General features: G+C 50.4%; 1 protein-coding gene across 7 annotated transcripts in view; it reads right to left on the reverse strand.

Moving 5' to 3' along the window:
* Window positions 1–2,938: 2,938 nt before the first annotated feature.
* Elmod3 (ELMO/CED-12 domain containing 3) overlaps window positions 2,939–13,514 on the reverse strand; it is a 32,510-nt gene continuing 21,934 nt past the window's right edge. For all 7 annotated transcript variants that reach the window (XM_030255335.1, XM_030255334.1, XM_030255333.1 and 4 more), the window contains 4 exons: window positions 12,658–12,788; window positions 6,278–6,354; window positions 5,832–5,959; window positions 2,939–3,880 (listed from right to left, as the gene is read on the reverse strand). In XM_030255335.1, coding sequence (XP_030111195.1) covers window positions 3,678–3,880; window positions 5,832–5,959; window positions 6,278–6,354; window positions 12,658–12,788 — 539 coding nt within the window. In that variant the 3' untranslated portion in view covers window positions 2,939–3,677. The remainder of the gene's footprint in view (window positions 3,881–5,831; window positions 5,960–6,277; window positions 6,355–12,657; window positions 12,789–13,514) is intronic.

Consider the following 13,514-nt stretch of genomic DNA (forward strand, 5'->3'; position numbering starts at 1 on the left):
TCTTCCTGTGTGGCTTGTCCCTCACCCCATCCCCCACTGGCTTTAGTCCCACCTGTTCACTCAGGCTCAGCCCCATGCTGAGCGGAGAGTAGAACATAAATGCAAGTCCATAGCTCCCAGGAGCCCAGGACTGGCTCTGCATGACCAGAACTTGCCATCAAGCTGCTGGCCAACTCCCACCATGCCCAGAAGAACCTAATAAGGAGGCGGCACCATGCCAGGCCTCAGCGTCGCTTTCAAGTCTCACATTCCCAGCTGAGTCAAGGCAGTGGCTGTGACTTGGGATAGATTTCGGTTCAAGCCAGTAATTTCCTCAGACACCCTAACAAACACCCCCGAGGCAGTTTTAAATGATGACACTCACCCAGGAGTGGAACAGAACGTGCCGCAGCCCTAGAACAGGCTAGCTGTTGTCCCTTGCTCAACTGAGTTTTGTGTTTGGCTGAGCAGCCCAAGGCCTGTGTGTGTAAAGCATCCTTCTATAGGGGAGAGGCCCTGAATGCATGTGTGTGTATGTGAAAAACTCCAGTTTATACAGGAGCAGCCCTGTTTCTGACCCTTGGCTGCTTGCTCTCCCTGGTCCCAGCCCTGTTCTGTTTTTTGTTCATGGCGTGGTATGGCCTGACAAAGAGGACAGAGTGCGTGTGCTAGGGAGAAGAGATGTCTATAATCCTGACACTTCTGAGGCAGAGGCAGGGGGATTGTGAATTCAGCCTTCGCTATAGAGCGAGTCCAAAGTCAGCCTAGGCGATATGGAACCCTATCTCAAAATAAACTAGCTAGAGAGGGGCGGGGGGATGTGCCACAAAGAGTACCCCTCAACACCCAACAGTGTGTGATGTCTTGGTGACAGCAGCCACCCTGAGTGTGGCTTCCGAGCTGTCACACACTGGCTTGTTCTGGCCCACACAAACCCGGGAAGGCTGATCAAATTCATCCTGCCGATTTTGTGCTAAGAAGCAGGGGAAGGCAAACTCCTTTAAGACCCCCTCTTTGGTGACCCTGAGACCTCCAGCCTCTGATTGGCCACACAGGAGTACGTGCCAGGGAGAGAGAAAGGCTGACACCCACTCAGTAATTCTGACAGTTTTAGATTTATGGAGTACTTTAAGGTCTTCCATGGATAGCTGTCCCCGCTACACCCAAGAAAAGCACACAGTTTTTCAACCACTATCAGAGGTCTCCTAACTCCACCTCAACTCTCAAGTGAATCTATTAGTAGAACTGATTCCTGGGTTATCCTGGAGCTATGTGCACCCTGATCTGGTTGAAGGGTTCCTGCTGGGGATGCTGGCCCCTTCCAGCCAGATGCTCCTAGGGTCCACCTGGCTTGGGCCCTGATATGCTGGGATCCTGTTCTTTCAGCCTTGCAGGCTCTAGCAAGGGACGGATGGTAGGGAAGGAAGCACCAAACTGACACGGGACTGAGTTGCCTTCCTGGCCTCTCTGCTGGCCTGTGAACATGGGGGCTGGAGGAAGTGGCGTGGTAATAAAGCATAATTGAGACCCTGTAGATAGGACGGAAGGCCAACTGCAGGGCATGTCACAAGCACCCTGGGAGGCCTGCTTGTCTCTGGACCAGATTTGGAGTGGCCAGAGACAGGCAGAGATGGACACAGGCCTCTAGAGCTTCATTTAAGGGAAGATGGGAGGAGCACAGGGGGCTCCAGGCTCTGGGGTGGTCAGGTGTGTGTGTGTGTGTGAGTGTGTGTGTGTGTCTGGGGTGGTCAGGTGTGTGTGTGTGTGTGTGTGTGTGTGTGTGTGTCTGGGGTGGTCAGGTGTGTGTGTGTGTCTGGGGTGGTCAGGTGTGTGTGTGTGTCTGGGGTGGTCAGGTGTATGTGTGTGTGTGTCTGGGGTGGTCAGGGGTGTGTGTGTGTGTGTGTGTGTGTGTGTGTGTCTGGGGTGGTCAGGTGTGTGTGTCTGTCTGGGGTGGTAGGTGTGTGTCTGTCTGGGGTGGTCAGGTGTGTGTGTCTGTCTGGGGTGGTCAGGTGTGTGTGTGTCTGGGGTGGTCAGGTGTGTGTGTGTGTGTGTGTCTGGGGTGGTCAGGTGTGTGTGTGTGTCTGGGGTGGTCAGGTGTGTGTGTGTGTGTGTGTGTGTGTGTGAGAGAGAGAGGCTGGGGTGGTCAGGTGTGTGTGTGAGAGAGGCTGGGGTGGTCAGGTGTGTGTGTGTGTGTCTGGGGTGGTCAGGTGTGTGTGTGTGTCTGGGGTGGTCAGGTGTGTGTGTGTGTCTGGGGTGGTCAGGTGTGTGTGTGTGTGTGTGTGTGTGTGTGTGTGTGTGAGAGGCTGGGGTGGTCAGGTGTGTGTGTGAGAGAGGCTGGGGTGGTCAGGTGTGTGTGTGTGTGTGTGAGAGAGGCTGGGGTGGTCAGGTGTGTGTGTGTGTGTGTGTGTGTGTGTGTGTGTGTCTGGGGTGAGGGAGCAACAGCCAGGCCCAGGCCCAGGCCCAGAGGCAAAAGCAGGAGACCCCTGGGGTGGACACCACACCAGTCAGCCTTAACAAGAGCACCGTGCTTATTGGCCAGAGCTTGCAAGAAATCTCCAGGCCGGGGTGTGCAAGATGGCTGAACAGGTAAGGAGCCCACCACGGAAGCCTGATGACCTGGCTTTGAATTCCTAGAACTTAAAGGTGTTAGGAGTGAAGCAACTTCACGAAGCTGGCCTTTGACCTCCTCATGCTTGCTTTATCATGCGTGTGCCCCACACCCCGTGTCATACACACAACCAATAATGATACAGAAAAAGACATCTTTGTGCCTGCAGGTGCAGCTGGGGAGCTCAGGTGGTGTGTAGCCACGGAGTAGTTAAAAGACTCCAATCTGGGGTCTGCAACCCCACTGAACCCTAGGCACTTGGATCTGCCTGTCTCAGTCCGGTGTTCAGACAGCAGGGGGTTGGGGGTGGGGGACAGGCCAGCCCTGAAAGAACTTCATCTTGGAAGAAAATACCAGAGATTACAACAATTCCTTTATTCTAAAACTGCTGGTGGGTGAGTTTCCTTTGCCTCTCAGCCAGGGTAGATAGGTAGTGGTCTCCATAGGCGCTCCAGCCTGTGGGCGTTGGGGGTGGGACGCTCAATGACTAGTCTAGCCAGCCGAGTACCCATTTCTAGATTACAAACAATGGTGGGCAAAGGAGAGGGAGGGGAAAGAGGAGAAGGGTAGGGTGGAAACAAGTGTCTTGAAAAATCGGTGGCTGGAGGAAGAGAGGACCTGCCTATCAGTCACTTTTTCTGTGTTGTGCTGCCCCCTGATGGCTGAAGATATTGCTGTCTCTGTCCTTCCAATTCCAACCACAGACACTGGGGACAGCTGTTGGGAGTCAGAATCTTGGCTGTTGCTTCCAGGGTCTCTGCCTCTAGGTGCAGACGTGTAGGCAATTCTGATAGGGCTGTCTGGCCCTGTGCTCTGTTCAGTTCCACTGAGATATCAGGAGTCCAACCCTGTGAAGTGGAGTCCAGCTGGGAAGGACAGAAGACTCCGTGCTTGGAGGACGGCATGGGGGGGTAATTCTAGCTGCCTGAATGTGCTCTGCTGATGTAGAAATGTGGGCGTGGGTGTCACTACACACACCCGGGAGCCTCCTAGTCTCATCTGCAGGGGCACGAAGGGCTTTGGCCCAGACATGATTCTTTAGTTCAGAGAGCCCCAGCGACCCAGCCTGTCCTGGTCTCTCCGTGGTGGGTCAGATCAACCCTGCACTCTCGAATGAGTGAGACTGCAGGTCACACACGCCTGTGAAAGTGAGATCCCTGGAGTGAGGTCCCTGTGATCCAGGGCGCTTGTGTGCCTCCAACAAGGAGGTCTGTCCCTTTGACACCTGGGCGAGGTAGTCATCCAGGGTCTTGAGCAGTCGTTTTGGGCTCTTCTTGGCCAACGCTTCCAAGTCTGGAACAGAGGAGAGCAGGGAATGAAGGCTTAAGGGTCTTGGGGTGGCACTCAAATCCAGAAGCAAGTGCAATGGCTGTGTGGACCTCTCCAAACCCTGCCCTTGTTTGTGTTTTGAGACAGGGTTTCTCTGTGTTTCCCAGACCACACAGGAACTCACTCTGTAGACCAGGCTGGCCTCGAACTCACAGAGATCTGCCTGCCTCTGTCTTCTGAGTGCTGGGATCAAAGGCCTGCGCCACCACATCCTGCTGCTACCCCTGTCCTTTAAAGATAGAACAGTCATCAAAGATGGCCAAATGGCAAAACCAGAGAGCGCCCAGGGGCCACTTCCTTGCTGTGACACAGAATTCAACTCTGCAGAATCAGTCCAACCACCAGGCCTTGGCTTCCACAGCCTTCAGTGTTTAAGGTTTTTATTTTTTATTTTTATTTTTTATTTATTTATTTTATTTTAAATTTATTTTATATGTATTACTTTTATTTATTTTATATGTACTATTTGTTTGTTTGTTTGTTTTTTGAGACAGAGTTTCTCTGTGTAGCCCTGGCTGTCCCGGAACTCACTCTGTAGACCAGGCTGGCCTCGAACTCAGAAATCCGCCTGCCTCTGCCTCCCGAGTGCTGGGATTAAAGGCGTGCACCACCACGCCCGGCTTATATGTACTATTTTTATTTATTTTTATATGTATGAGGTTTTGCTTGAGTGTATGGCTGTGTACCACAGGTGTGCCTGATGCCCGAGGAGGTCAGAAGAGGGCACCAGATCTCCTGGAACTGGAGCTATACAGATGGCTGTGAGCTTCTGTGTTAGAAGCCAGTCCTCTGGAAGAGCAGCCAGTGCTCTTAACTGCTGAGCCATCTCCCCAGCGCTGGCTTCCTTGGCTCTGATTTTGTTTTGAGACACTTTTCCTGTAGACCTTTAACCTTTTACCTTTGGGTCTGCGGCTAATGATTGCTGAGATTACAAGCTTGGGCTACCACACATAGTTTATGTATCTCTGGGGTTGAGCCAGGGGCTCCTGAATGCCAGGCAGGTGCCCTCACAATGGAGCCATAGCCCCGTCCTGAGCTTTTTATTGATGGTATATTTTCAAGGTTTATTTTTATTATTTCTTAAAGTCTGTAAATGAGTCTGGTTGTGGGTGTGTGGGTGTGAGTGTGGATGCCTGCAGAGGCCGGAGATGTAGCAGTCTCCCTGGAGCTAGAGTTTCAGGCAGAGGTGAGCTGCTGGCCATGGGTGCTGTGAACCTAACCGGGTCCTCTGCGAGAGCAGCGGGCTGTCTTAACCACTGAGCCGCCTTTCAGTTCTGTTCTGTTGTTGTTTTATGAGACAGAGTTTCTCTACGTAGCCCTGGCTTGTCTGAAACTCACGTAGACCAGGCTGGCCTTGAACTCACAGAGCTCTGCCTGCACTCTGCCGAGCAAGCTACATTTTTGGTTCAGAAGATGAGAGGTTTTTGTTGTTGTGTGATGTGATCATCAAGAGCCATGCATGATGGCTCAGACTGTAATCCCAACACAAGGAAGGTGGATGCAGGACTGTCACCTGGTTACAGTGACAGACTCCATCTCAGAAACCTAAACAAAAGTAACTGTGATAAAAAGCAATCATCAGACGCATACGGCCACCAGGCATAGCCGCAGCCTGGCACGGTGGTGCATGTCTGTAATCTTTGTATTCGGGAAGCAGAGGGAGAGGGACTGTCATAAGTTCGAGGCCAATATGGTCTACACAGCAAGTTCCAGGCCAGCCAAGATCTCATAGATTGATCCTGCTTCAACACACAATCAACAAACAAGCAAGTGAGGAAACAAAAGAGTGTGGTGGACAGGGAGGCAGGAGGGGTCGCAGAGAATGGAGAAGGCCCCATGGTGTTCTGAGGGAGTCGGGGAGGACAGTAGTTCTACCCTGGGATCCTTGGCCCTGGACACAGGAGGAAGTGCCAACCTTTGAGGACAAAGCCTGAGTCTAAAATAGTCTTCTGCTGGGTCCTCCACACGCGAGCCAGATGAAGGAAAGTAGCCGCGTAGAAGCTGTTCACCACCGGGATGACCTTCTGCCGCCGATTACACTCCCTACAGGACAGAGGAGGTGACTTGCTTAGCCACACATGAACCCGACACACCAGTGCCCTCCTCCCTGGCCTACCTGGTCACCTCAGGAAGCCTCCAAGCCACCACCCCTCCCCGCCCCACCCCTCTCCACCCCACCCCTTTCCAGTCCACCCCAGCAGCATTTGGCAACCTGGCACTTGGGTAGGTGGTGAGGGGAGGGGGCTGGCGTATGGAGATGTTGCCCAGCTCTGAGAACCAGCAGGTACCAGAGCTGTGGAGAAGGCATGGGCAGGACTGGACCAGGTTCTGCTGGGTCACGCTGATCCACTAGGGACTCACCTGGAGAGACACTCCTCTCTCAAGGCCTGGATGGCAATGCGGGTGATGTTCACAGACATCAAACAGAAGGGGAATTGCTGGAATGGAGGATCGTAAGTCAGTGGCCGGCCAGCTCTGACCATATACATGTCCTACTCCTCGTGTGACTGGCAGAAACTAAGCCCACAGAGGTGGCAGCTGCTGTTATCGTCTCCGAGTCCCACCTTACATAAGGCCTGGAATCTAGGAGCCCACAGGAGGTTGCTCCAAGCCAGTCCTGCATGCAACTCCCTCTTTTTTCCACTTCTTTTTTAAAAAGACAGGGTTTCAAGCCAGGCATGGTGGCGCACGCCTTTAATCCCAGCACTTGGGAGGCAGAGGCAGGTGGATTTCTGAGTTTGAGGCCAGCCTGGTCTACAGAGTGAGTTCCAGGACAGCCAGGGCTATACAGAGAAACCCTGTCTCAAAAAAACAAAACAAAGCAAAACAACAACAACAACAAAAAAAGGTGCATTGGTCAAAGACAATGACGATCTGCGACAGTATGACCCGATGACTAAGGTGTAGACAGGGGTCCAAACCATCTTCCTTTCCTTCATTCTTACGGTCGCCTTTACTGCTCTATGTGATAAGTAATTCTTATTTTTATTTAACCCTTCACAATTTCACACACGCACACATAGGCACACACACAAGCACATGCACACATGTACACACAGGCACACACACATACACAGACACACACACACACACACACACACACACACACACACACATGCACTTTGATTGTATCCCCCTCAATACCCCACCTAACCCCTTTCTCCCACGGAACTCTACCGAGCCGTCCTCCCACCCAGTCCACATCTCCCGTGTGGCCCACTGCACTTAACTAGGCGTGCTGCATGCACGGATGAGCACGGGTGAGGGGTGCTGACGGTTATTCTGCACTGTCAACTTGGCAGGGTCTAGAGTCCTGGCTTCGAGGGATTATCTAGATTAGGTTAACTGCAGGGGACCCACCCTAAACGTTGGTGGTGCCATCCATGATCTAGTGCCCCAGACTGAAAGAGAAGGAGAAACGGAGCAGATTTCTCATTGCCTCTGCTCCCTGAGTGTGGGTACCACACGGCCATGTGCGACAAAGGAAGTCCTCCCTGAAGCTGCCTTGGTCAGGTAACTTGTCCCAGCCACACAGAAATAACTAACACAACACTTCCGCTTATTTATTCAAAAATACCAGGGCCCATCTTATTTTTGAAACAGGGTCTCATGTAGTCCAGGCTGGCCTGGAATGTACCATGTATTTTTGAGGGTGGCCTTGAACCACTGACTTTCCTGCCTCCATTACCTGATCAGTGCATGGTCACACCTAGCTTCACTTGGTTCTTTGCGCTTCTTCCTGTGGTTACTATGCACCCCTCTCCCCGACTCCAGGGTCACGGCTGGCCTCCTGTGCTCCAAGCCTAATAAAACTCCGGGCAACCCTTGGTCTGTCTCTATCTTTTACCTTTCCCCTACTTCCCAAATGTGTCACTGTGTTCCTGGCACAAGTGTTGTGCTCCATGTGACACCCACGACTTGACAATAAGCTTCCAATTACCAGCAACTGTTCCTGTGAATAAATATTCACTCTATTTGTGGGCCTGGCGCTCTGCTGGGGACATAGTTTCCAAGCAGTGCTGTGAGGCATTCATGGTCCTTTCTCACAGTGCTCCTCCCCTGGGGCTGGAGTGTGTGTAAATGTGGAGGGATGGTGGTACCCTGCTTGTAAACCATTCTCCCCATTCCTCCCTACAAGCTTCCAGCATTTTCTTTTTTTTTAAGGACAGGGTCTCAGCTATTCAAGGTTGGCTTCTAAGTCACTGCGCAACTCAGGATGACCCGGACTTGTGGTCCGACCTCTTCCTCCTGAGTGCTGGAGTCACAGGTGTGCAGCACAAGGTTCGGTTTGCACGGAGGACTGAACACTGGCCTTGTGGATGCTAGGCAGGCACTCTAGCAACTGAGCCACATTCTCAGTCCCCAACCCCTTCTGAGACAGGGTTCCACTGTGTCACCTTGGCTGCCCTGGATTTCTCTATATAGATCTGGCTGGCCTTGAACTCACAACAGATCTTTCTGCCTCTGACTCCCAGAGTACTGGGATTAAAGGTGTGGGCTACCATACTCAGTTAAAGTTCTTCTTAAAATAGGATCTCCTGGGTTGGAGAGATGGCTCAGCCGTTAAGAACACTGTCTGCTCATCTAGAGGTCCTGAGCTCAATCCCCAGCAACGACATGGTGGCTCACAACCATCTTTAATGAGATCTGATGCCTTCTGCTGGCACGCTGGTGTGCATGCAGCTAGAGTACTCATACATAAAATTAAAAAAAAATCTTTTTAAAAAATAGTTATACAAGTCATTGTTTACTGTTAGTAGATAGATAGACAGATAGATAGATAGATAGATAGATAGATAGATAGATAGGTAGATAGATAGATAGATAGATAGATAGATAGATAGATAGATAAAGGGTCCGCTGTATCCCAGGATGGCTTTGAACTTGCTGTGAGGCCTAGGATGACCTTGAATTTACAGGTATGCCCTAACATGTCAGGTCCTGGGGACCTCTAATATAAATTATATTGGTAAACTGTCATGTGCTGTTGGTGCTTGCTGGCAGCTGACTCTTGAATCCCTGTCTCAGATTCAAGCCTGTTTATCTTAGGTGTCCTGGGCCAGCCTGGCTCCCACTCCTGTAAGAGGGAGGAGGGAGGCCAGTAAGTAACTAAGGGCATTAAAGACAGGGCACTGTCGAGACCCACTGGCAGGAAACCATCTCCAACAAAGGTCCCTCTTGTTTACTCATGGATAAAACTGCCGGCAGTGGGAAGGAGAGGCTGGAGGCTTCCCCATGGAGAAAGCGTCCTGCTTTGCCCAGGACTCTCTCAGTCTGGCAGCTCAGCAGGACTGTTTGGTTAGGGTTCCCCCATTTCTGCTGGCTGTGGTCACTACCTGATTTGATGAACACTCACCTGTTACTTGATATTTATCCTTTTACCTATGCTTGTTATATGCTTAATAAACTCACTCATTCAAAACTGGGAATCTGTGTGCCACAGACATTCTCTGGGTGGAACAGAACTGAACGCAGGGTTTTGTGCACTCTAGACAAGCCTTCTACCAACTGAGCTGTGTCTCAAACCCCAAGGCTCTGAGGCTGATGTCTGTTGTCACATAATATTTCCTACTTACAACTTTTCTGTACATTTGAAATTTCCTAACAATAGCTACTTGACAAGGTACCCTCACACATGTGATCTTGCCACCAGGGAGGCTGGAGCAGGAGGATCACTATGTATTTAAGGACAATCTGGGCTACCCAGTGAGTTCCAAGACGGCCTGGACAACAGAGGGAAATGCTGACTCAAAAATTAACAAAACAAAGTAAAATAGGGGGCCAGAGAAGGGGCTCAGAGGCTAGGAGGTCTAAGGCTGCTCTTGCAAAGGATTGGAGTTTGGTCCCAGGACCCACACCAGGCAGCTCGCAGGCACCTCCAGGGGATCCTATGTCCTCTTCTGGGCTCCATGGCACTTGCACACATGTGCACACAAGTAAAATAAAAACCTTTTTAATGTGCATTGGTGTTTTGCGTGCATGTATGTCTATGTGAGGGTGTCAAATCTTGGAGCTGGATTACAGACAGTTGTGAGCTTCCAGTGGGTGCTGGGAATCAAACCCAGGTCCTCTGGAAGAGCAGCTAGTGCTCCTAACTGCCGAGCTATCTCTTCAACCACAAATAAAAATAAAGTCTTAAAAACAAAAAAGCAAAATATAAACAAGAATATATGCCCCCCCACCCCCAACGTGACTAAATCTCTTAAACCCAGTCACCCTTCCTGGTTCCCCTTTGCAGTGAGATCCTCTGAAAAACACATCTTTCTTAATTGTCTCAATTTATTTCCCCAACTCTACTCTCTTTTAAACTTAAGGCTTTGTCTCTAACATCCACAAAAAATGTCCCAATTGCGGTTCCCAGTGACAGCCCAGCATTCTTAGGTCTGACCAGCCAGCCCCACCTGGCCCAGGTCAAGACCAATGCTATCTCCTTCTCTTTCTTTTCCTTTCTTTCTCTTTCTAGCTATATAGCCTAGGCTTGCTTTGAACTTGATATGTTAGCCCAGGCTGATAGGCAACTCACGAGAGGTCTTTATTCGATGGTAGTGCTAGGGATTGAACACGGCACCCTGTGCCTGCTAGGCACGTGGTCTTGCACAGCTACTTTCCCAAGCCCTGGAAGTCACTCTGTGTGGCCTTGCAGGGATCAGTCATGTGCCACCACACCAAGCTCAGAATGTGCACTTATTCTTATTAATATTTTATGTGGCTGGTGGTTTGCTTGAGTGTATGTATGTCTTGTGTACCACATGGATGCCTGCGCTTGAGGAGAGCAGAAGAGAGTGTCAGATGCCCTGGAATTGGAGGCCCAGACTATTTCAAACTGTCATGTAGGTACTGGGAGTTAAACCTGGGCTCTCTAGAAGACCAGTCAGTGTTCTTAACCATTGAGCCACCTCTCTAGCTCCTACTTTTTCTTTATGGTACCTCTGGTTTTTTGTTTTTTGTTTTGTTTTGTTTGGGGTTTATTTTTGGAGACAGAGCTATACTATATAGTCTTAGCTGACCTATATGCAGTCCATGCTGCCTCAGAGTCATAGAGATCCTCCTGCCTCTGTCTCCTGAGTGCTGGGATTAAAGGTATACACCACCATGCCTGTTTTTTTCCCTACTTGTCCTTAGTTTTTTTTTTAAAAAAAAATCACTGACTTCCTCCTTGCCCTAAATCCTAACCCTATGTCCACTGCATCAAACCCACACTGCTGTCTACCCTATGTCCACTACCCACACTGCTGTCTACCCTATGTCCATCAAACCACACTGCTCCTGTCTACCCTACGTCCACTGCATCAAACCCACACTGCTGTCTACCCTATGTCCACTGCATCAAACCCACGCTGCTCCCACTCTCTGAGAGCCACTCATGAGTCTATTTTATTTCATCTACTTTGATATTCCTCTGTTCCAATCCATTGCATGCCACCCCACCCCCTATCTTGGATGATCACAAGGGACTTCCTTAGCAATTGTGCTTCACCTTGCAGCTGATAAGAGCCCTGTGAGGTAGCACGTATTATGCTGTTTGAGCTTTGAGCAGCTGCACCTGATGAAACACAGAGACAAACCTGGAATCCTGCTCTCTGGCCTGCTTCCTTGGTGACCCCTTCTAACACCTCGTGCCATGTCCCCAGCATGCCCCTCTCTTGTGACCCTTGCTCCTCCTGCACCCTCTGGAACCTCAGGCACCACAGACACAGTCCTGGCCAACATGCCACCTCCTTCTAGGCTCTGCTTATCTCCTGAGAGTTGCCCTGACCCCACCACTAACCACTGTGTCCCTACCTTATGTAATGCCCTTCTAATGGATTCTGGAATTCATTCAGTGTATTGTCATCTCTGCTAGAAGGATCCTGGTCTGTTTCGTTCTCTAACTCATCCCAAGTATCATAAAACATATCTATGAGGGTGGGTGGGGATTCGGAAGAGATCTTTGTTCACTGAACAAATTAATTGCTGGCCCCAGGAATTAGAGGAGGTAAATGGGAGGAAGCAGGACACATCTGTCTTCTCTGGAGGGAATACTATCTTTCACTACATGGAAACAATCATCAGACCTATTCCAAAGGGCAGGGGCTACTAGGGGGTTACCAAAACCATCACTGGGCTGATGATAAGACCAGGAAAGAAGCTACCAATACCGGAAGCAGCAACCTCTCTGTGTGCCTAGTGCATCTGATCATAGACAACTGGAGTTAACAGTCATGATGGTTAATGTTGACTAAAGGCCAATGTCTGAAATCGCCTGGGACATGGGTCTGGGAGCATGCTAACAACAGATTATCTTGACTATGTTGTTGGTAGGGAGAGGCACATCTTAACTGTGGGCAGGGAATCTAGAGCCACACGAAACGGACAAGGCAGCTGGACACTGAACATTCTTGCAGTTACTGCTCTGTTTCTGGACTGCGGTGCAATGTGACCAGCTGCCTCCCATGCTCCAGCTGCTGTGACTCCCTGGCACTCAGGTCCTGTAGCCTCAAACTGTGAGCAAAACCAAACTCCTCCTTCCTCGCTAGCTTTACCACAGCCACAGAAGTGAAGACAAGGCTTTATGATTTCCATCTTGCAGGTAATGAAATCAAAGTTCTGAGAGATCAGGAATTTGCTAAAGACCAACAGCTAGTGAATGCCTGAGCCCAGACTTCAAGGCATCTGACAGAGAAGCCATTCCTAGCTCATCTCCGCCATCTAGACACTGAACTGTGCAGTTCTCAGCCTTTGTATTCCCACCAGAACCCTACCTGGATATGGTGATGAGACAGGCGGAAGATCTCCTGGGCCATCAGAAACGTCTTTGAGTCCATGACCAGGTAGAGTAGGTGCAGGAGGGCCAGGAAGCCTGCCCCCCGGAGGTCTGTGGCTGGGTTTGCTCCTGTGGCAGGAACCAGAGTGTAACAGTGAACAAGAAAGCAGTCCTGATCCCTTGAGCGCCCAGGACATAGCTGCATAGCTGCCCTGACATTGGCTCTGCTGGGCTGGGGAGGAGGGGGAGAGATGAGAGCCCTGCACATGTGTGTGTCAACATGCGGGTCTTCCCAGCACTTGGGAGGTAGAGGCAGGAGGATGAGACATTTAAAGTCATCATTGTCTGCATAGCCAGCAGACAGATATAAGAGGAGGAACGTCTCTAACTGACACAGGCCTACCCTTTCTCCTGTATCTCCACCATGTTGTGACACAGTAACACGGCCCTCAACTCGTGTCGAGGAGATTCTGGAGCCATGCTCTTAGACATCACACCATCAGAATCATGAGCCAAATAAGCTGCTATTTTCTAAACATTACCCAGGCTTAAGTATTTTGTAATAGCAACAGGGAACAGATAAGAGCAGACCACAAAGGTTCCAGAAAAGCTGACTCTCTAGCCAAATGGTTAGGAGAAGGGCAGTGAGACATACCCAACTTAGATAACACCCAACCTATTCCACCAAACACCACAGAGATGCACATGGCCCCACTCCTCCTCTTCTTCCTTCTCCTCTTCCTCCTCCTGTTTCTCCCCTCTTTCTCTTCTTCTTCTTCCTTCTCAGTGAGGGCCCAAGTACCTAAGATTTCTGATGGTCAAGATAATCCCTACTTCCAAAGATGACCACACTCT

Source organism: Mus musculus, chromosome 6, assembly GCF_000001635.26.
Source record: "Mus musculus strain C57BL/6J chromosome 6, GRCm38.p6 C57BL/6J".
Taxonomy (NCBI): domain Eukaryota; kingdom Metazoa; phylum Chordata; class Mammalia; order Rodentia; family Muridae; genus Mus; species Mus musculus.